We start from the raw sequence: 24,291 nt of genomic DNA, 5'->3' as shown, positions 1-24,291 counted from the left end.
GACTGCTTTGGATCCACATATAAAATGTATGCACATTCACCGCAGAACGTGTGGAAAGCCCAGAAATAAAATAAAGAGGAAATAAGCATGGATAGTTTCATTGCCAAAAGCAAGCCTTGTTGGTATTTGTCAGATTCTCTGCAGTCTATTTTATGCATATTGACATGGCTTTTTACCTTGGGAGGGTAACTGGGTATCCTCAGATACACTTGGTGTCAAGCTTTTTATTTTAACCCAACATTATATCATGAGCATCTTTGTGTTATTAAAGCCTCTGCCTGAGCATTACTTTCACACCCGTATATAGTTGCAGGAACGCACACAATTCAGTTACCGGTTCCCATGGCTATGTTGGTTCCCATTGTGTACATCATGAACAATGGAGAGAAAACCTCTTTGTGGCATGGAATGTTTTCTGCATCTTGGATTCTTCTATCCGGACAGATTCTCAATGTTCTTGTTACATATTCACCTTTCAGTTTCTCCGAAGGGATTAGAACCAATGAGAGATTCGCAAATGCCTACGGGTGAGTCGGGGAAGTGAGTATGGTTTGCTGGATGTTAAGAAGGAAAAAAAAAAACTAGTGAGTGTGAGTCCACAGAGGACAAAAATCTGCTATAAGGCTCCAGCTGGTGGCTGCTGTGCGGGGAGAGGGGCAGGGTGCTGCTGGGTTCCCAGTTTTCCAAAGAAGCCGGAAATCCAGAATTTCTACTGATGCGAAATATTGACAATAGAGAGCTACTTGCCCTTCCAGGCTGGCGAGCAGCCGGCCACAGCCCCTGCACAGTGGCGACTCTTCTGGAAGCCTGGGGTGGGGGGGCGGGTTTCACTCGGCGCCGAGCAGCGGCCTGGTCTCCATCAGGTGCTGGAGGGAGGCCACAAAGCCATGCCAAGCGGTGAATCATGAGGGCCAAGCTCAGGATTTTGTAGTTTGCACTCATTTTAAAACTGTCCACCTTCTTTTTGTGCCCCTCTGGGTTCTCCCTGCCTCTGGGAATGGCCTCAGCATCAGCCTCTAAGTGTCAGCCGAGCCGGGAGAACGGCTGTTGTAAATGCCCGTTTCAGCAGCAGAACTGAGGCTCCCTTTATGCTCTCCTTCTCCATCGTCTGGTCCAGTCTCCAGAAATCAGGTGAAATTCCTGTCCGAATGACACCTCCGCATTCCAGGGTGCCGAGCTTCCAGGAAAGAGCCTGCTTTTCCAGAAAAGAGTCTGCTTTTCCAACAGAGCAAGTGGCCGAGATCTTGGGGTCTGCTGAGGCTGGTCCAGGGGGGCCCGGGAGGGACGCCCGTGCCCTGGAGCTGGTGTGCGCGCCATGCCCAGTGCTCCCAGCCTCCAGGCCTAACTACTCTAAATGGGCCAATTGCAGCCCTGCCGGCAATGCCAGACACGCCTCCAGAATGGAGAGAGAGAGAAAAGATGCCGAGAACCCAAATCCCCTTCACAAAGCCCGGGGGAAGCGCCTTTTATGCCCTGCCATCTGTCATCACGAAATTCACAACAGCTCCCCGAGTCTCACGACACGGACACTTCTGCCGGGGGTCACCCGGCGCAGTTCAGACCCCCTGACAGCGAAACAATGTGCAGCAAGGTGAAGACCGTGTGAGAAAATCCTGCTAAACAAACACCGAGGGGTCGACGGCTCAGAGAGCAAGATCCACTTAAACCCACTAATTGGAAATAATTCCAAGTGTTTCAGACGTTACGTGGTGACAATAAGGGCGCAAACTCGGGATTAGTGACCTCCAAAGACAGAGAGCTTTTGTTCTGTCTTTGTAAGAGCAAAAGCTCCCCCTGCTTGGAAATTCCCATCCGTTACCCTGTGCAGATTTCAAAGTTTACAATTGAATACTGTAGCCAGGGTTAGATTTGACTGGTCCCCGTTCCAGGTCAAGGAGCAGGACGTGCAAGGGGGAAGTGGGCGCGGAGGGGTGGGCAGGGATCAAAAAAGTCCCTCAAAAAGTCATCAGGGAGGCGCTTCATTCTGGCCTCTCCCAGAGGTCAGCTAACCAAACGGACACCCGAAATCACTGCCCCAAGGGGAAAGCCACGTGTGTTTTCAGGTTGGTTTGGGTTCTGTGGTTGTTTTTAAGTCATTCTTGTCGAGCTACGTTCGTCAAGGACATGAGTCCTGGGCAAAGGTGTTTGGGTCCTGTTTTTGTTGTTTGTTGTCTTCCTGTGCTGTAGGATTTCACCGAGCTTATAAGCAACCAAAAGGAAGCAATGGTTTGCAAAAATGCAACTCAGGCAAAAACACATGAGTCTGAGAGGGTTTGGGTTTGGAGGTGTGCACACTTTGCAAAAACGACATTGAAATAAACTTATTTCCAAAACGAGACCAAACACCTGGTTACTTGTAGAAAGCCCTTGTATTTACTGTCGACTTTGGTTTGATTGAGTGATCTCATTTCCAGAATCACTCCCACCTGGGAGAAGAGGGGAACCCATGGATAAAGCGGACAGTTTAATCAAGCAGCCCCATCTGTGGTCCCCAGGATGAGGATGAGCCCCGCTGTCCTGGGTGCTCTGTGCCAGGCTCTCTGAGAAGTGCCTGCCTTGCACAGAATCACCCGGCTCCAGAGTGGAGGAGACAGACTTGAAGTCAAGTGTGTCCTTCTGTGTTTCCAAAGCCCCTGATCTCTACAGTGCAGAGCTGTGTGTGGAGCTCTGGCCAGGGAGGAAGGCTCATAGGTACCCCCAGCATCCCATCCTCTGCACAAGGTCCACGGTCTTGAATTAATTGCACACTGTAAGCCAGCTGGGGACAGCAAGCCACATCTCAGCCCAGGCCAGGCTCAGAGTGGCCTTCTTGAAAGGGCCTGAATGACCAAGGTGTGATATAAGACTCCCAGCCTCTCACCAAAGCGGAGGTGGTGAGGGACCTTCCTGAAGCCTTGCACGGGATTACAAAATGGTTGCCCAGGTGACAACCTCAACACATAACACACAAGGGGAAAAACAAGAGACAGGGAAAACAACATCCTAAACAAGCACAACAAACCAAAAACAGCAACAGATGCAACCAGGGCTGTAACTCACACGTAGGAAGCAGGAAGAAGACGGCTTGGAGGCTAGGCAGGTTATACGAATTGGGCTGAGGTCACTGGAACATCCTTGTGGCTGAAGAAAGGTTTTCCAAGGATTCCAGAAGCTGCCTTAGCTCTTCCCTCTTTGGTGAGACTGAGGGGTGCCTGGGGAGACCTATCCCCCTCAGCAAATAAGAGTTCAGTCCAGCCGATCAACCCTCCTGTGTGCAGAGCACCCTAAAATAAGATTCCACATGTTGGAAGTGCAATCAGGTTTCACCTTTGGCCAAGCCCCTGGCCACGGGACGCGTCAGAGGTCAACGGCAGCTGCCATTTCCTGTGCCTCTCGCCCTGGGCACCCACCTGGTCCCTCCCCCTCCCTCTCCCCCAGGTGCACTCCCGCCAGAGGCTGCCCCAGTGAGTCGCCCTTTCACAGAGTTCTGATGAATAGGTTGTCTGTGTTTTCTTTTGCATTCTTTTTAATGGCCTGGACTATGCTCCAGCGACCCAGCTGTGCATGTCAAATAAAACGTATCGGGGTCGAATGGATTCTCACATAGCACCGAAATGCACAGTGCACCAAACAAAGGGCACCCGACCACAACACGCACATTCTAGAAAGCTCCGCTAAGAAAAGACGAACTGCTCCAAAAGCCATCCGGGCTAGCAAAACACTGAGTCAAATGGCATCATTTCACATCATTATTCCACACTCTTTTCTTTTTCCTGCTTTTAGATTTTTCAAATACAGTTATGCAAAAGACTTCTGTTTTTAAACTCACTGTGCAAACACTAACATTTTGCAAAAACCCAGGTAGATAAAATCAGCTCAGGTTAAGCACGGCCTGAACACAGAGCTATAACCGGTTCAGCTTTGCCATCTGACCTTTAATTGTCCTGTAGAAATGAGGAACGTGTTTAGCGAAATGGCGAATTGCTTTTTATGTTCTATACAAAGGTACTACCCCTCGTGAGGCATGTGAATGCTCGTCAAAGGAGCAAATGTCTAAAAACTGGAGGAAAGTAAGAAGGCAGGCTTCCTGTTTCACACACCCGGAGGAAGAGGGGGTCTTTTAAACTTGTAATGAAACAGGTGGGCTCAGGGAAACGCAGAAAAGGGTACGTGGAAATGTACTCTTACGGCCACCGTGATATTTGCAAGAAAAAAAAAAAAAGTCTTTTGTTTCATACCTAAATGAAATCAGCTCAAGTCAGAAGGAAAGTACATGTGTTTACAACCCAGCCCAGAGTCAACTGGTGACATCTGACTTTCTGTTCTGGTTAAAAACATCTCTTTCTTCAGCCTGCTGGTGAATACACCCTCACAGCTGAGGACAGACGTGGCTCGAAACGCCTAGGGAAACAAATGGCAAGCGGCAGACCGCCACCACAGGCTCACACACCTGCAGCTGACATCATCCAGCTCTGTCTTACCCCAGAAATCTATTAACACGCAGAAACAGGTGCCCCCAGACCAGAACCCACTCTTAGAAAGCATTCACCTCATCCGCCGGAGAGTGGAAATGACACATGAGACGCCGAACTTCCACTCACCTTCCCTGCCTGACCTGGGGGTGGGGCAGGGAGGACCCCAACCCCCGGCCCCCCTTCCCCGACCCTCCCAGGACACCTGTTCCCTAGCATCCCAAGGACTCCAGATGCAGCCAGAACAAAAGCGTGGGAGGAAACCCTGAGCCCTGGACATGGCATGTTCCTTTGTTTCAGGGAATGTAGTCTTTTCTCCTGAGCAAAAAGTAGTTAATCCCAGGTCAGTCTTCACTAAGCTCTTGTCCCTTGAAACAGCTTTTCTCTTTGGGTGAGTGACGAGGCATATAGAAGGCACTCAATGTATATACAGAGCACATTTTTTTTAAATGATGTATCTGGGATTCCTTTTAAAATACTCTAACAGAAGACAGAGGGCAGGATAGAGATGAACCAGAATTGTCAAAATGTTGGTAACTGCAGAAACCAGGAGAAGAGTAATTGGGACTCCCCTTTGCTATCCCCGTTGTATTTGAAATCTGCCATAATAAAAATACATTTGAAATAGGTAGTAATATTTCCAGTTGTTGGTCTGACTCCTCTTCGCTCCCTCCTCAGTAATAGAGTCCCAATTTTGTTGATGTCATCCCTCATCCTCCATGGAGTCACTGTACTTCACCAAACCAATTTCCCCTTTTCAGTGATGGGGATTTAGGAAGAGACAGGTGGTTTATCTGGCCAAAGAGAGATGAAGGGAAGTTTCTTGAAGGGTTTCTGGGGGAAAAAGTTTCCATGCTGCTACAAAATGACATATAGACATTCTTCTGCAAAATGTTGTATCTGCATGTGACAGCAAGAACCTAAGCAGCCATTTTGTGACCATGAGGGAGTCAGCCAAAGACAAAACCAATATGCTGAGGGTTGCAGAGAAGAAAGATCAAAGCAACCCTGGTCCTTGAGGATGTCATGCGCTACTGAAATAACCACCCTGAAACTGCCTCACGTCAGGAATCATTAAGCGAGAAAACAACCCACTTACCACTTAAAACAGTTCAGCCAGGGTTTCCTGTTACTCATAGCTAAAGGCATCCTGCTTGATACAAAATAACTGTTCAGTGAAAAAAGGCAAGAATGGATAAAGAAGACTCTGATGCACAGAGAGAATTATCAGATAGCCTTAGCGAAATCATCTGAGTCTTAGTAAAGCCAGCACAGTTGTTATTCCAAGCAAGAGTTGAGATTTACATTGTATATCCCCTTAGCACACAAGATCTTCTTATTTCACAGCACACACTGTTTACAGCCAGCTCTCCAAATCTGCAAGTTCCACATCTGCAGATTCAACCAAGTACAAATTAAAAAAAAAAAATTCCAGAAAATTCCCAAAAGCAAAACTTGAATTTGTTGCACACAGTAACTACTTACATAGCATTTACATTGTATACAGAAGGTGTGGATAGGTTATATGCAAATACTATTTTTTATATAAGGGACTTGAGCATCCTTGGATTTTGGTATCTGAGGGGCGTCCTGGAACCAATTCCCTGCTGATACCAAGGAATGACTGTATTTTATTTCTCTGACAGCAAATCGGGCCCTTCCTTGTATCTTCTCCTATAAAGTTGCTCTTTGATTTGTTTGGAGCATTTTCTCAAATGGCATCTCATATTCACAGCTCTGCGCAGGTTAATGGGGGCTCCTAATATACTTGGAAAAGCATGGTCTTTATTAATTAGCTGTGCAGCCTTGGACAAATTCCTCAACCTCTCTGAGCATTAACACACTTACCTATAAAACAGAATCAGTAATGCCCATCTTAGAGACTAAGAGACTAAAAGGGGGAAGCCTGCAACATCTAAAGCAAAGCACGCTGCCATTTCATCCACATCAAGACTGGTTTTAAGGTCAAGGTTAACTGGTGGCAACTGGCAGAATCACTGTTTGTTTGTTTTTTTTTCTTTTACCGTTGCTTTCAAGTATACAAAAAAAAAAGTAACAAGTATGAAAAAAGAAACAGTAAAATTTCCTTTTTTATGAGCAGACATCTCCAACACCTACCGTTTCTCCCCACTCCCATCTACTTTCATCACAGAAGACACGTGATTAAAAAGAAGATCCTAAAAGGTTTCCTTCCAAACCAATCAGGCCCCTTGGGGTTGATCAACTGTCTCAACTGGGAAAGTGTCTTGGAGCACAGGATGGTAGCTTCCCCCGTCCCTGGCCCCAACTCCTGCCATCTGAGAGATGGAGGGGAGGGGACAGGCTGAGCCAGAGCAGTGGTCTCTGAATGCTTAGTCCTGCCCCAGAGGGACGGGGGCCATTGTCTCCCTCCCTTTCTCAAGGGATGAAATAAAACTCAGAAAAGCCTCGTCCGTCCTGGGTCACTTGGCAAGGTGCCACCTCTCCCCAGGATCAAGTGGGCTTTTCTGGACTTCTGACTCATGGACAGCGCTCAATGGCTTCCATCATATCAACACACCACCTGAAGTCTCCTTAACATACTTCCATAAATCGACTCAGTTTTCACTTAAGTAAAAATTTTTAAAAGGAAGCTTTCCATCCGCATTGCCTGCCCTTCCAGCCCAAACGTTATTTAATTGCTCTCCCACCAGGCTGTATCTCCAGCAGTGACCTGCAAACAAACACCCCTCCCCAGGGGTTGGGGCTGGGGCTGGAGCAAGACCATAAGCCTCGTGGAGTCAGCCCCAGGACCCGCCGTGGCACTGGTGACGCGCTGTGGGAAACACGTCTTCTGTTGGGAGTCAGGGGCCTGAGCTGGAATCCCTGTGTCCACCTGGTATAAAACTATCATGTCCTGCTTCCTCCATGAGGACCCACTGAGCCTCTAACCTGGACCATCACAGAGAGCCACAGACAGGACGGGGTTCTAGAAGTTGCACCAGCAACACTGGCCATGTCCTCCACCCGCCCTCTGCCTGCCAATCTCTTCTTCTCCTCCAGAAGTTGCTTCGGGCCCACCTTATGGAGCCTGGCACACCCTACCCGCCGATACATGCACATACACTCATGCCCCAGTACATCAAACACTTCCTTTATGCCCCTAATTGTACAGTATTTGCAACAGACTCACCAGAGGCAGACACAGCATACTTTTTACCTTTATCTAGTCATGGTAAATACTCAATATTGATTTTCTGCTTGAATGAACAAACAAATGAATCTTCATGCAATTGGATGTTTTTTAATGTTCTGGATTTTGTTTCTTTTTCCTCTTCAGATTAAAAATGGGATCAGGGGTAGAGAGAGGGAAACTGGAAATGGGACAGTCAAGGAAAAATGATCAATCACTTTCCAATTACTTGTCACACCTTGTGGATTATCAACAGGGCAGGACCCTCCAGCGTGTCTCCAATGAAAACCAAACTAGGAACGGGAGAGGGCTGGCTCCAAGGGTGACAGCGAGTCTAACCGTTGACGGATATTTCTATCCTGTTGCACAGACGACCCTCAGTGGATTCAGGATGATCTACCGTTTAGGAGGGGCTGCCATTCTCCCCCACCTATTAGCATGATTCACTGGAAGCTAATCTAACTTCCGAGTTTAAACACACAAGCAAAGAGATAAAACAGAACAAAAAGATTTTCAGGGAATATTAGACAGTATTTTGTCAGCACAAAAGCCAACCCAGCATGTGAGCCTCTTAATAACAGATGTGATTTGATCTGTACTACTGAGTGCAGCCCTGAAGGTGGGAAAAGGAATAAATACTGTGCCAACCTTGAGAAGCTCTCAGTCCAGGGCAGGGTTTTTCTGCTTTGCGACTATTCACGTTTGGGGCCAGAGAGTTCTTTGCAGTGAGGGGGCTGTCTGGCGCATTGTAGGATGGTCAGCAGCACCCCTGGCCTCCACCCACGTTAGGACAACCAAAAATGTCACCAGATGTCCCTGAGAGGCAAAATCACCCCAGTTTAGAACCACTGGTCCAGGGCGTGAATAGTTAAATAACTACAAGATGTCCAGCCACGTACAAGGCCACCGCCAATGGGAACAGGGATGAGGGAGCAACTTGCTCTCTGGAGGAGGGACGCTGTGGACAGCAGAGGCCACCTCCACATGAGGACACAAGAGCACAGACTCCTTCTGTGCCTCTAAGCACCCCCTCACCACCTCCACCCGCCGTGGACTCGAAGGAGGTGGAGACAGTCTCGTACAACAGAACGAGCCACCGTGACCAGCAGTCGGTCTACCTCACAAAAGACCAGCGAGGGTAAATTTACATATTTACTTCTCTCCATGGCACTTGGAACTCTACCAACCTCAGCAGGAAGCAAAGGCTAAGTGATAAGATACCTCAGGAAAACAAAAAAAAAAAAGCTGTGGAATTTAGAGTCTGCAGCATGTTCTTGAGTATAGGTAGTTGGAGCCACATAAGAGGCCAAAATGTCATTCATAAGCCAAAGTCACCCAAGGCACCTGGGTGACTAGAAGGAGAAAAGTCTAGAACTTTCTGTGGCTAGCGTACTAGCCTCAGGATCTTGCCAAGTTCACTGTACATTAAAACTTGGGAAACACCCTTCAGGATGAGGGAGTGTAGAACTTAAAGCCGAGCTTGTGGGTAAAGCCAAACAAAAGCCTTCAGTGGACCAGACCCCCCTCCAACTCCTGCAACACATCAGCCTGAACAGAGAAGCCCTCTGTCCTCTCCCACTTAATGGAAACACAAGCCGGGCCTTGGTAAACTCTCCTCCCCAAAAATGGGTGATGCACACTCGATGCCATGTGACCCGCTGGACCGGGGCGATACGGCACCTGTCAAGGGAATACACAGGGGACCCGCACGTCCCCTCGTGAGGAGAGGCTGTCATAAGCACTGCCCTGGGCAGTGGTCCTGAGCTGGCAGAGGGGCTGCTCCTCTCAGCACCATGAGGGGCGCCGATGGTCTTTGTCCAGGCTCATTTCTCTGTGCTCAAGGAGCCTTGCTCACTGGGTGCCTGGTGCCCTGCCCCCTGCTCAATACCCAGGGACAATCAACTAAGTGGGAGCTGGGGTGACATCTGCCTCTCACGCCTGGGCAGCCGGGGTGGAACACAGAGCTGCTTTCTAACCACTTTCTCACTGGTGAGAGCTGGAGCAGCTGCACCCCATTCCCCGGGTCTCCGGGGAGAGGCCAGCGGCCAATGAGTTTTCCAGATGGATGAGATGAGCAGCGCCTCTGGAACGTGACCTCAGGCACCTGCACGGGGGCCTCCACTGGGAGGGGAGCCAGCCCAGCCCGGCATGTCATCCCAGCGCCCTCTACGGGCTCAGGGCGACCCCAGACTGGATAGCCGGCGCAGGCAGACCTCGGCAGCCCCTCGAGCCCTCCCCGCCCTGGCAGCAGCCTTGTGGGTAGAGTAAAGTCAAATCCTACTGCCTCCAGCTGAACCGCCCCACCCCGAGACAGCCTCACTCCTGCACCCATCTGAAAAGTCCGTGGCTGACAAAGTCCTGACAGCACCCGTGAACAGGCTCATGTGAAGCTAACCAGCCAGATAGACTGTGTGCAGTTACCTGTGTAAACGGCCTTCTCTGATAATGACGGGGTGAGCGAAACTAGGGAATCGATGCCTCATCCTGGGCACACAAATCACAGGCTAATTCCATGTGCAGAAGCCCTGAGACTGTACCCAGAAGCACCTGGACACAGGACTGCCCTCATGGCCTCAGACACGGTGGTCTCAGTGCAAAAAGTGGCCCGGGCTCTCCCCAACCTTGCTCGCTCCAGTTCAAGTTCACTGTAACTCCACTGCAGTGAAATTCACCCATCCTTGGAGTTAGAGTTCTGTGAGCTTTGACAAACATACCCAGTCCTGCAACCACCACCAAGATGCAGAATGCGTCTATCACCTCCCCCAGAATCCTTCATGCCGCTTTCCAGTCAACCCCGCCCTCAGCCCGAGCAACCACGGACCTGCTTTCTTCCTTGGTAGTTCTCCCTTTTCCACACCATCATACACAGGGCATCATACCATATGTGCCCTCTGGGGTCTTAATTTCTTTCACTCAGCGTAACGCCTTTTCATTGCTGAGTAGGATTTCATTGCGTGGATGTGCCAGTGAAAAGTGGCACGTGGAAGTTTGTTTATCCGACTTCCCAGCGGAAGGACAGTTAAGGTTGTTTTGCGTTTGGGGCTGTTGTGAAAAGAGCCGCAATGGCTATCTGCATACAAGTCTCGGTGTGGGCGAATGTGTCCATTTCCCTCGTGTCTAGAGTACCTGGGAGTCACTGGGTTGCACAGTAATGTACGGTTTAACATTGCAAGAAACTACCAAAGTGTTTTCCAAATTAGCCGCGCCGTTTTGTCTTCCCACCAGCAATGGATAAGAGTTCCAGATACCCTGTATCCTCGTCAGCACCTTCGTACTGGACAGAGACGTCCAGTTTTGTGTTTTATTGTTGGTGCTACTTTTTTAACGCCATCCTGACACATGGTAGTTCGTCGTGGTCTTAATCTGCATTTCCTTAATGACTGACAATGTTGAGCATCTCTTCCTGTGCTGATTTGCCATCTGTATCTCTTCAGTCAAGCATCAGTTCAAGAATTTCTGCACATTTATCAAACTGCTTTCTTACCTAAGGGTTGTGAGAGTTCCACACACATTCTGGATACAAGTCCTTTATCAGATAAGTGTTTTGAAAGTATTTTCTTCTGGTTTGTTGTTTGTCTTTTAGTTTCTTAGCAGTGGCTTTTTTCAAAGAACAGGTGTTTTCCATTTTGATAAAATCCATTTTACCTACTTTTATAGTTCATCCTTTTTGGGTCCGAAGCAATCTTTGGCCCAAGGTCACAGAGATGCACTGTTATGTTTTCTTCCATAAAGTTTCAATGTTTTGCTTTTAGTTTAGGCCCATGATCCAGTTTTGTTCGTTGTTATACATGTTGTAAGAGACGGGTTGAGGGTTTGCAGTATGATCATCCTTTCTCTGTTGAGTTATCTTGGCTCTTTTGTGGAAAATCAGCTGATCACGTATGTGTGGGTCTCACTGGAGATGCTCTTTTGTTCCACTGACCTGTATGTCTATCTTTCACCAGCGTCACACTCTCTTCATTACTGTAGCTTTACAGTAAGTCCTGAAGTCGGGACATACAAGGCTCCCAACTCTGTTCTTCTTCAAAATTGCTTTGGCTATTCTAGGTCTTTTCCCTTTACATATAAATTTTTGAATTAGCTTGTCATTTTTTGAATTATCTTATCAGTACACATTTATGTTTCTGCATTTTCATTTGGGTTGCGTTGAATCTCCAGATCAATTTGAGTTGGGTGCCTTTTCTCTTTGAAAGTATAAGAGTGGTTATCTTTCAGAGATTATTATCACAGAAAGACTAACCAGTTCCTCCCAGACCCACTCACACGGAATAGCTTTGCCAAATGGCCTTGGCTTTATGGGCTGGGTTGTGAGGGTCACGTGTTCTGATGCAGAGGAGCACGTGTCGGAATGACAGGAAGGCAGTTGGCCTGTCCAACCTGCTACCTGAGACACAAAGAAAAAGACATCGTGTTTGGGGTCTGACCTGAGAAGTAGCCCTGAGACGTACAACAGAAAGGAAATCATTCCTTGATGAAGCACTGAAAAAGAGGTGACATCTCAGGGGCCATTGGAGGGTGAGCAGGAGTTCGCTAATGCAGGAGAAAGGAGGGGAGTTAATTCTTCAAAGGAAAAAGAGCGAGGATTCCTCTAGGAAGGAAGCGCAGGGTTGTAAAGTGGGAGGAGACAGAAGTGGGGGGTGAGGTCTGGAGCCCCTGCTAAGGATCAGAATTCTGTTCTCTGGGTGCAGAAGCCCATGTGAGCTCCTGAGTGGGAGGGGCATGATCAGATCTGCTTTGGAGAAAGACCCCCTTGGTGCATGCAAAAGATTCACTTGGAGGCCACCCTGTGAAGGTGGCAACAGATATGCAATGAGCAGATTTGACTGGGAAAACGGCCAAGAGCTGGGACCAGAAGTTCCCAAGAGGACAAAGCCACTGACTTGATACTAGACAAGGGGTTAAAAGGGGATGGAGAGGCACAGGAAGGCACGTCCATCTACTCCTTACTCCCCTGGACCCCGAGAAGCATCTCCCGCTCACCAGGCACATCGCCCAGCTCAGCTGTACAATCCCGGCCCCCAAGTACCTCATCACCTTAACTCAGACACCGTGTGAATATTCATATTCTACTCTCCGGGCACAATCTTTTGTGTTTAGGTTATATAAAAGAAAATGCAACCTTCCAAAAGATGGCTTTGCTTTTAAGATTATACCATTGGAATTGAATAAATTTCTTGGCAACCCTGTGTATAAACCAGGTCGGGGCCTCACCATGAAGTCTGAAAAACAGACAGAAGGAACGGTTGGCCAGAGAGCTTCAGCGACAGAAACAACTCTTCTCTGGAAGGGGAAAAAAGGCCAGAAAGGCATCTTTGTTTATTTTTACTAAATTTGGAGAACAACAATCTCCCCCAGCTGTCTCCACAAGATCAAACCAGCCCCAAATAAGAGTCGCTAAGTGTTTGAAACCAACGTCCAGTGGGCCTGACGGTCCTGTTTCTTGTCTTTTCTTCCCTCTGGGTTTCAAGATGACAATTTCATTTGCTCATTGATGCAGCCTGTCCGTTTTGATTCATCTAGGAACTTCAAACTCTGCTTCTAATCTAAATCAGAATGCAGAAGCACAGGACCCCTGCACGTCCTGCTAGGCCCTCTGGGCTCATTCAGAACGAATACCCCGAAGGCAGACACGGAATGACCTTTAACCAGGGGGGTTGCCTCTGCAGTGGGAGGCCACGCCCACCTTCGTCCAGCTCAGGCTGCCTGTCAAGCCGTCAACTCTCCCCACTTCTCTAGGACTAATCACATGCGGGCTCCCCAACTCTCCCTTCCCCTCGCCAGCCCTCAAGGGACCTCAAAGCCTGTTAGGGGTCTGGTACCTGCAACTCCAATATTAGGTTTGGAGCACAGGCCTGAATGCGGTGCCAGGTTTGGCCCTTCTTAGGGTCTCTAAGAAATTGACAGGAAGAAGTCAGTTGTGAGAATGATGTACCTTGAGTCTTCATCTAAAAGTCAAAACTCTGTGGCCCTCCACTTGACTATAACAGAGCCAAATGGAAACTTCCTTTCCTTCCTTGTTCCTTAAAAGGACAACAGACAAAAGCAAAAAACAAAACGAAATAATTCTGTGGGGGTTCATTGCTCTCACGAGCTTTTCTTAGAAACATGATCTGTGAGTGCCATGTGCAGAAACCCCATGCTGTTGGCCCCTCCATCGCATCAGGGAAACCAGAGGTGGAGGTGAGCGCATTGCTCTGGGCCCGGTGAGTCCTGGCCCAGGGCTTCTCAGGGAGCAGGCTTCCTCAGGTTGCTGCCCTGGACAGGCAGGAAGAACATCTAAACTCTCTTTCAATCTTGTAGAAGAAGAAAAAAACAAAACACCCACACAGCGGGGACAATTTCCCCCCGCTGTGTGGGTGGTGGGGCCCCGAGAGCTGTTATCTGCAAAGGGCGCTTCTGGGGGTTACCCAGCTGTCACCGCCGTGTGGATTCCACCTGAAAACCTCAAGCCAAACAGTAGGGAATGAACATCAAGGGGCAATTTTCCACTCTGTGAAAAGGACTTGACTTTACAAAAATAAATTAAAATGCCATGATAATACATGAAATGCTCGCGGGGTTTGCTGTCAAAGGCACAGCTGGTCATGGAGGATGCTCTTCCTCACCTGAAACGATACCATCAAATATGACTGTGTCATTCTCCACTTCCCGACTCCTCAGCCCCTTATCCTGCACCATGACTCACACACACACATGCACACGCATGCACGCTCACACGCACGCACTTCTATGCCAAACACACAGGTCTGGAGTAACTGGCGGAGCAGGAGTTAGATGCGGAACCACCACGACGGGGCCGGAGTGGGGATGGTTAGCGTGTGCCTGAGTTAGTGTGGGGCTGGGGCAGGGGTGAGGGGAGAGGGTGCTCCTAACTCTGAGCACCTTTCACTGTAATGAGGGAGATTTGGTAGCTGAAAACACCAGTGCAAATGCATGACAACAAAACCAGGCACCCTTCAGGCCCTAAGCCCCCTTTTGCCACACAAAGGCCCCTCTTGCTGCAGGCAGCTCTGCCTCCATGTCTGCAGCAGCCTGAGAGGGGCTGCCTGCTCACAGGGTTACAGGATTTTAGTGACTCCTTCCCCTCCTCCCACACCGATGTCCTTTGAATCCCCGATCTGTTCCTCTTCAGTATCTCCCATTATTGGCATCTCGGAACCACGTTGGCCTCCTTCATCTCGCCCATCTACAGAAGAAGCCCGCTGGGTTCTCTCCACCACCGCCATTGGCTGGAGACCGGTGATTAGAACCTAAAGTCCCAAACCTTATTTCCAAAAATAGCTCTTTCCACACAAAAAGGACCCAGGAAGCCCTCAATTCCATCATCTGGGTTCTGGGTAAACGTAACAAGGGAATTGGAAGCCGTCTCTCAGTAGCAAGCGTGAGCTCTTAAAGTGACGAAGAACTATGGAGACATAAGAAACAACCCATCTGAAAAAGGCATCAACAGGAAAACAGTGTGGCACACTCCTCAAGAGCCTAAAAACAAAACTGCCAGCTGGTCCACCAATTCCGTTTGTGGCTATCTACCCAAAAGAACTGAAAGCAAGGTTTGGAAGAGATATCTCTACTCTAAGTGTTCATAGTTGCCCTCCGAGGTCCCCGGGACTGCCCACATCACTGCCCGATTCACATTTAAATGTAAGCCTGGCGTATCACTTGTTCCAAGCATTTTTAGAAGGCAGCCTCACTTCGAAATCAGGTAACTACGGTTTGTTTGTGGAGCGCTGGCCAGATGTCCCAAGCCACACTCTGTGGGTACCCCAGGAAGGTAAGCTGAAGCCCAACACGGGTGGATGGCACTCTAGAGAGGCTGTGAGCATGGTTTGTGTCAGGACAGGGGGCACTTTGCTTATGGCCCCTCCATGGGGCTGGATCTTAATTCAACATCTTAATACATTTTGATGTGTGCACAGGGCAAAGGTTAATACTAGTACAAGAAACAAACATTTTTCATAAACATGATACAATTGAGACAAAGGTGGAAAGCATGAGACAAGAAGGGATTTCGTTCATTCTCAGATGGACCCAAGACAGGAGTGGGGGTGCCCGCGTGGAGGGGGCAGGGGGTTTCACTAACAAGCCCTCGCCTGGCTTCGCCTCTCACGCAGGACATCCCGGTTCCTGGTTCTCACCCTCGGACAGAGTTCATTACCAGAAATCACTTACGTGTCTCTGCCCTAGAGCATCACAGGCTTGGTTTTAAAAGAAATGTGCTACCTGCCGCCGCTTTTATGTCAAAATCTTATTCCTCCAAATCGTGATTAGCTCTGGCCAGTCGAGCAACGAAAACAATTTCATCTAACTGCTGTGACACTGACATTGAAGAGGCAAAGCCCACAAAGGGACCAGCAAGACCTCCCAGGCAGGGCCACTGCCTTCCTGCTTTTGTGTTTCTATAAAATGGCTTGCTTCTAGGAAAATGAAACTTACCCCTAAAATTCCATTGGTTCCAAAGCTCACTCCTGATTCGTCCATTTCTAACACCTCATCTGCATATGGCACGAATTCAGTTGAAACCTAAAAGCCTGTGTAAACCTACAGTCGGGGTCCAGTGTTAACTGCTGTGGGCCCGCCGGCAATAAACCTGAGTTCTCCAACCCTCCAAGTGTCGCCTGGTCTCTCGATGGGACTCAGGTCTGTGTAACAACATCATGAGAAGAGCAGCCTCCAAAGCCAAGGTCAGAAACCTGGAGACTCAAGCAAACCTACAGCCGTACAGTAGTAAGGATACTTCTAAAAAGAAGAAAATGTGACTTTACCTGTGGCTGTAGCGAATGGCTATCGTCAACCCAACCTGCAATTAGAAGGAGAGAGAGAAATATGCATTAAATAACAAGAGCAAGCTAAATTCACAAGAAAACTGACTTAACACGGTCAATTTTTTAAAACGCTTATTCAAAATGCCCTCCCGCTAACGCTTGGTAAGTAACACATTTTAACGATAGACCTTTAATTTCAACTTGGTTCTTCAAGGATAATCACATTTTGAAGGGGTCTTAAAGAGGCTACAATATTCCACTGCAGATTAGACAGACGGTGTCTCTCATCAGGAAAGATTTCCAAAACAGGGCTCTTTCTTTTTCTTTTAAAAAATGTTTTAATGTTTCTTCCCATTTTTATTGAAATATAGAAAAATGTTTAATGTTAAATTAAATGTTTACATTTTTTAAATTTTAATGTTCATTTGTATGGAGGTATAACTGACAAATCGAAATGTGTCTAAAGTGTGCAACCTGCTGACTTGACATGTGGACGTACACCTTGCAGAATGGCTACCACACATTATCAGGTTAATGAATACATTCAGCACCTCATAGAGTTGCCTTTTACTTCTTTTTTGAGTGAGAACACTTAAGGTCTGCTCTCTTACTTTCAACTGTACAATAAGGTATTGTTAACTACAGCCACCACGCTGTACGTTAAAGCCTCAGAACTTACACGTCTTATAACTGGAGGTTTGCGTCCTTTGACCAGCCTCTCCCACGCACCCCCACCCTGCAGCCCCTGGCAACCACCGTTCTGCTTCTGCTTCCATGAGCAAAACAGGGTTCTTTCAGCTCCGAGACAAAGCCGTGAAAAGACGGGACCGCAGAGCATGGCTGATTCTGAGGTTCGAATTAGGAGAGCACCGCCACGCCCAGGTCCCTCCCCCTCCACGCCAGGGGACTGACCGCCTGGGCCAGAGCCTCCCTTCCCTCCGGAGATCAGCACAAAACTTCACTCTGATCCCATCAGCTCAAGGCCAGCAGGCCGCACTCCGAGAACAGCAAGGAAATTTCATTTGTGATACACCTGAGATATAAAGAGACGGCGTCCACGGTTGCCAGGCAGAGCAGCAAGGAGGGCCCGAGGGGGCGCTGCGATCTCCCCTTTGCCCTGCGGGGGTGGTGTGGAAACCTCTCAAGGACAACTAGGGTCGAATCACATGGTGTGGGCCTCAGCTGGTTCACTCAGGGTCAGTCAGGGGTGGATTCTAGAAGGGTCAGACTAGCCATGTTCAGCTGCTAACTGTACCGGAGTCAGCACGTTATTTAAACTCTCGGAGCCTCATTGTTCACAACTACAAAATGGGCAGAGTAATTATGTTCCCACAGGAGTAACATAAGGATGAAGCAACTTGTCTGTCTACGTGTTTATATCCGTGTGTGTGCCCACGTGCGGCACCGATGGGTGGGGAAAACTGGATAAATAATTCCTACCACTGCTTATAGGCAATACCCCATTGATGAAAATATTGTCACTTTCCAAAACTTAATTTTTTAAGTCTTTTTTAAGTTTAATTTTTGGAACTTTGGAAGTATTTCACCATGTAAAAAAACAATAGCCAAGAGGGGAGGGCAGAGCTCAGTGGTAGAGTGCATGCCTAGCACGCACAAGGTCCTGGGTTCAAAATCCAGAACTTCCAGTAAAAATAATAATAATAATAAGTGAATAAATAAACCTAATTACCTCCTTCCTCCCCCCCAAAAAAATTGAAATTAAAAAAGAGTAACCTTTAAAAAATAAACAACGGTCAACCACAACCATGCCTGGGTAAGTCTCGTTAATCCACCTGCAGCTGAACTATGGCATGACTGCTTGAAAAATCTCAATGGCAGTTTAAAAACCTAAGCATCACCTATAATATCATTTCTGGGCAGAAAGTCTACCTCAGTTGCACCTTAGCATCCCCAAACACATCCCTGCCATTGCCTTGATGCCGGCTCCCATGGAGGAGGGGGTGGGGGGCAACTTATGCAGCACTCTGCAAGATGACAGGCGGGTCCCGGGGCAGAGGGACGGTGGAAGGGGTGGGGAAGAGCCAACAGGAGGGAGAGTTAGGAGAAGTAAAATCTTTGCGCCAAGGAAGTCCGATGCCTCTGTCCCGCTCAAGATTGCAGAATCCCCCAGCTGCTGTGTGAAGAGCTCAGCTCCAGAGTCGCTCTGCTGGGTGTCACCACTGCAGGGGCCCAGAGTGTGGAACCAATAACGGTGAGAAGAGGCTTAATTTTACGAAAAGCTTGTCTAAAAGGGAAGGCAGGAAATATACAACAAGTTGATTTCGCATCCCCTCCACCTGAATTAATTCAGTGGTCTAGCTCAGCTAAGCCAGGAGTATATTTGAGACGTCAGCAAACAGAAGAGGACAATGCCTCCGGGCCAATCGAGAATTTACAACAGCCAAGACATGGAAGCAACCTAAATGTCCATCAACGGATGACTGGATAAAGAAGCTGTGGTATGTTTATACAATGGAATACTACTCAGCCTTAAAAAAGAATAAAATAATGCCATTTGCAGCAACATGGATGGACCCAGAGATTGTCATTCTAAGTGAAGTAAGCCAGAAAGAGAAAGAAAAATACCATATGATATCACTCATATGTGGCATCTAAAAAAAAAAAGGGTACTGTGAACTCATCTACAAAATAGAAACAGACTCACAGACATAGTAAACAATCTTATGGTTACCAGGGAAAGGGGGTGGGAAGGGATAAATTTGGGTTTTGAGATTTACAAATGTTAGCCACTATATATAAAAATAGATTTTTTTTAAGTTTCTTTTGTATAGCACAGGAACTATGCTCAATATCTTATAATAACCTTTAATGGAAAAAAATATGAAAACGAATATATATATATATATATATATATATGCATGACTGGGACATTGTGCTGTACACCAGAAACTGACACATTGACTGTACTTCAATTTAAAAAAAAAAGAATTTAAAGGACAAGGAGGAAATTATTTGGAGGAATGAAATAAAAGCCGAAACTGCAGCCAGAAAGGTCAGGATGAGCAATTTACAAATCTCACATGCCGGGTAGCTTCCCGTTTCCTGGGATTTAAAAACTCCTGGCTTACAGTCAGGCTAATTATAAGACAATCTGACTGACTGAATATTTTGATAAGCTTTGGAGCACTGTTTAATTGGTGGCTTTTCCAAAGTTGAAAGATAAGCCCTTGCTGGAGCAGGGAGAGGAAATGGGCGTGGAAAGAGACAAGAATAAGAAAAAAAAAAAAAAAAAAAACGGAAAAGTTGTTACATGGCAGCTGCACTGGTTACAAGGGGCTGGGAGATAAATCCCTCACGGAGGTGTATTTCAGTTAAGCATTTTTATTAGTCTTTTCTGGGCTTCTGAATCAAATATGTTTTAGAATCATTTTTAAGGGACACCTTTGTTAAGGGAGAAAGTGGGAATCTTGGAATCACACAGACGTCTAGAGATGAGCAAGGGAACAGGATGATGGGAACTGTGTGCAAAGAGCCCAGAGCGACGTGAGAACCGAATGATGGAGTGGATGGGAACGGGGCCTGGCACGGTCATTCTGGAAGCCTGGCTTACACTCCACACAGAGGCACTGGATCCGATTAGGCAGTTCTGCGAAGGTGCTGGAACACTGGAGAAAGTTCTTGTGGGCCTCGCCATGAAACCCCACGCTGGAAGAGGCCAACGAGGCCAGTGAGCTGTGTAGGGAGCCTCTCCAGGGCTCCTCTTCCTCCTCACTCCGACATATTATCTGAGCCCAGAAAGCAATTACCCCATAAAGGTAACTATGTGATCTGCTGAGACATGGGCCAGACACACTGTCTCCCTCGGGCTTGGGAACGTCACAAGCCAGCCAGGCCTCTGCGAGCCTTCACCCTGCTAAGAAGCATCAGCATCTCAGAAACGCTTCAAGCAAGTCTCACCCCTGCCTGTGTGTGCACGCACACACGTGCACACGTGCACACATTCACACCCAGCTCGCCCGTGTGCATGCACACAGACATACACAGACACATCCACACACTTGTACGCGTGCACAGTATGTGAATGCGGGTGCGCCTGTGAATAAACGTGTGTTCCTGTGTGCATGCACACAGACATACACAGACACATCCACACACTTGTACGCGTGCACAGTATGTGAATGCGGGTGCGCCTGTGAATAAACGTGTGTTCCTGTGTGCATGCACACATGCGCATGCTTACACAATACTCGTCTGCACCAGCAGACATGCCCATATACACACCTACACACAGTCCTGTAGCCGTGCATGCATGCACCTCCCCGCGTGCACAGAGACACTTGGGCATTCAGAGAGGCCCGGAGGAGCCTCTGAGACAAAGGGAGGCCTCAGACAATTGACCCTTTTGTTGCTGGTCTCAGCAGGGACCCTGGGGAGAGAGAGGAGGGAGGCTCAGGGCATTGGCCCCTGACCCCGGCCCAGCCCGAGAGGAGGCCCAGGGACACAGAGGTCAGCGGAGTTTTGTGCCACTGCCCTCCCTGGAGAACCCTCCCCCCACCCCACCCCCTCGACATACTGTAAGTGTTGCCAGAAAGCACTTAACAAACTCCCATCCGGAGAACTTCTTTTAGATTTACACAATTTGTTAAGAACAAAATGAAATCACCTTTTAATGGCAAGGAGAGAGTAATTTAACATTTTTTTCAAAATCTCCACCAGCTACAAAAACCTTTTTCCTGCTGCTTTGGCCTAAAAATGCTCCTTCTTTGGAACAGCTGACAGAGGCAGCTGTTTTGTATCAAGTCCGAGGGTTTTCTCTGTGACCCAGGGAGCTCAGACAACTGGCAAACCTTCCTGCATTAAAGGGTAATCTGAGAATAATTTGCCATAAAACACCCAGAAGTGCACCAGCTGCAGCCGGATACGCCCTACGAAGGACCACGTGGACTGCACTGATCTTGTAAAATACGTGTAATTTTAGAAAACGTGTTTTTAAAATCCATTTTTTTCTTTAAATCTTAAGGGAAAGAAATGGTTGGCACTGCCTTAGAAGGCAGCAGGGGACTTCCCTTACCAGTGCACAGACTGTCACTCAGGGCCCCTTCCCTGATGCCTGCTGGACCAAGGGTCCCTGTGTTCCTGGGAATCCGGTTCCCACAGCCCCACTGCGCTGCGTGTTTACGACCTGCTGTCACACACACGCAAGGCTGCCGGGGCAGGTAGGGGGAAAGTCCAGAAAGTGCCAGCCTCAAAGTCACCCTGATGGGGAATGGTTCTCTAAGTGTGAATCCAGAACTTTCTAGACCAGGGGCGGTGTGCTGGCTGGGGCTGTGACCCCAAGCCTGGCCCTTTCACATGGCTGGCCACCAACCAGCCACAGCCCCAACACAGCCCCAATCACCAGCGCTCCCCATTCCTCAAGAAAAGCTAGAAACCAGGGGTTTTGTTATGAAAACTCCCACGTTTTACACTGATTTGAATATTTGTCAAATACTCTCTGAGCCAAACAAAACATGTCAGTGGAATGTGGCCAGAAGGCCACCACTCTGCAACCTCGCTTTCCACCTTGCCAAGCCTCTCTTTGGATTTTCAAAGCTTCAAATCTAAATTAACGAGTGTGTGACAAACTTGGAAAAAGCTTTCCTGTTCTGCGTGTCACCTTTCCCTTTCCTACCCTCCTGGGCTGCTTTTTCTGTAGCTTATTATTATTTTTTAATTTCCAGGGTCCAGAGATTTACAACATCACAAAATAAACTCGAAGAGGAATGCTTATTTTCCTCTTGCATTTTTTCTTTACAATTCTCTCCCCTCTTCTGGGAGACATGAAGAAGGGGCACCAAGGGGAGAAGAGGGGGCCACAGCGTGGACAGAATCCCACACAAACAGCCACAGCCCGTGGGCACCAAGGATGGGGGCCGGGAGAAACTGATCCACCCAGTGCAACCTATTAACCCCGGCCCTGGCTCTCCTCCTAGCACTGTTCTCTCCTCCCAGTAACCAAGCCCCCCGAGCTCCCCCCAACAGCACCCTCTAGGGCTGGCCTTTCTCCAGGCGTCACTGCAGATCTTCCTGCCCCTTCATGCCTGACCCTCAAACCCACCACACACCCCGCCACGCACTCGCCCTTGGCCCTGGACGTCCACTGAGGGCTTTCTTAGGCACTTGCTACTTCCCCTGAAAAATCAACTGCGCTGGACTAACCGATGCGTATGGTCAGTAGCAATGAGTTTTGTTGTCAAGTCCCCCAATTTTCCTTGCCCATTTCCTCACTGTAAAATGGGGATAATGTTACCTATTTCATGGGGTGGTTTTAGGCAGATTAACCTAGACCTCAGGGACGAGGAGGAGCAGGACCACCATCTTCTGTGAACGTGTGAGAAATGCAAATTCTCGGGCTCTGATCTGGACCCACTGAATCGGAAACACCAGTGATGGAGGGCAGGGGTGTGCAGGGCAGATAGCCAGTCCTCCAGGGGTCAAGTTTAGGACACACTGGACGAGATGATGGATGGAAAGAACTTAGAAACAGGCTCGGCACAGATGACCTCTTAGTAACTACGACAACGATGATGATGATGATGATGATAGAGTTCATACTAAAACTGTTTTCACTACTTAGCACCATGTCGGTGTCCTACACTCAACATCAGGGGTGATAATTGCTGTGGGCTAAGGCTGGCTGGCAGGCCTAGGGCGAGGTCTGGGGAGATGAGGCCTCCCGGTGCTCACAGACAATCACCCACTCAGCAGGGAGAGGTGTCCACAGCCTGCCGAGATCCATGGTACGCTGTCCACAAACAGGGACGGGGCCGGCCCCGTGAAGGCCAAGGGCAAGGCTCACCAGGCTGCAGCCCTGCCCTCCCCACTGTGCTCCTCTCTGTCGTTTCCACCAAAAGAGGGAGGAGACAGCAGGAAAAGCAGGAGGAGGAAAAACAGCAACAAATTTGTCACTACTCAGTTTATTTCATGATGTTAGCCTTTCTTGGGCCCTTTAAATTAAATTTTAAAAAAATCTAAAGGAAAAGTCACACTTAAGTTAAGGAAAAGAAGGGGACATGTATCATGCACAGGCTCCTTCCAGCTTTGTAAGAAACCTACTAATTCAGATCTGAAACCTTCAAAACCCGCTGCAAAAGACAAGTTGCTAAATCACTGGAAATTAACATTGAACGAACCCTGAAACGTAGGCGGTGATCGTTTAACCGACCTGAGAAAACAAGTTGTTTTTAAATCTCTAAAGCCTCAAATGACTGAGAAGGTAAGACCGATTACACTGCTCCTCCCCGCTATCCCCAGGAACCTGAGCCAGGCACCATCCTTTCGGACTAAAAGTTAAAACAGCCATCTTGGAAAGCTTGGAGATGGGTTTTCACAAGGACTTGCTTTGTCCCAAAATTAAAAACATCTGTGAGTCTTGAGTTGCTGCCACCCCAGCAACAGCACCTGGGCCCCTTCTGCCAGGCATTTTCCAGGGACCTAGCCCATGAGCTGTGGGTCGAGGGACCACCGTGCCCCCCTTCTCCTCCCACACTCAACCTCAGTAGCACCCTCTGCAGAGAGCCAACAGTAACTGCAGCCCCTCCCCAGGAGCCTGGGGTGGGCGGGGAGAGCTCTCAGGGCCTGGTAATGGTGAGGACTCCAGGAGGCCAGCCGTCATCCTTGTCACTGTCATTAAGTGGCCATGGTCTGTCCACCTGGGTCACAGCACCCTGAGCACATGGGAGTCCATCAGAGCCTGGTTACTCATCTTGGTGTGCCTGGTACCCAGAGCTGGATAAACAGGGCTGCCAAACAGCTTCACGAACCACCAGGTAGCTCCTCTGACGCTTACAGCTTGTCAGTGACTGTATTTTTTTTTAGGTTTTAGGTTTCCAACAAAATAACGGTGGGTTTTGGTTTCTTTGCTTCTCTTGATATGAATGCTTGGGTATTTGATAATATGAATAAACCCCACCCTCTTCTCCTAGAA

The 24,291-nt window shown here is 48.3% G+C and overlaps 1 protein-coding gene across 1 annotated transcript in view; it reads right to left on the bottom strand.

Moving 5' to 3' along the window:
* Nucleotides 1-24,291, bottom strand: part of ACOXL (acyl-CoA oxidase like) — a 281,193-nt gene that overhangs the window by 201,427 nt on the left and 55,475 nt on the right. The window contains exon 10 of the mRNA XM_032469554.1: nt 16,365-16,399. Coding sequence (XP_032325445.1) covers nt 16,365-16,399 — 35 coding nt within the window. The remainder of the gene's footprint in view (nt 1-16,364; nt 16,400-24,291) is intronic.

The sequence above is a fragment of the Camelus ferus genome, chromosome 28 (genome assembly GCF_009834535.1).
Source record: "Camelus ferus isolate YT-003-E chromosome 28, BCGSAC_Cfer_1.0, whole genome shotgun sequence".
Lineage (NCBI taxonomy): Eukaryota > Metazoa > Chordata > Mammalia > Artiodactyla > Camelidae > Camelus > Camelus ferus.
The sequence above is the reverse complement of the archived record's forward strand: the minus strand, read 5'-3'. Positions and strand labels throughout refer to the sequence as shown.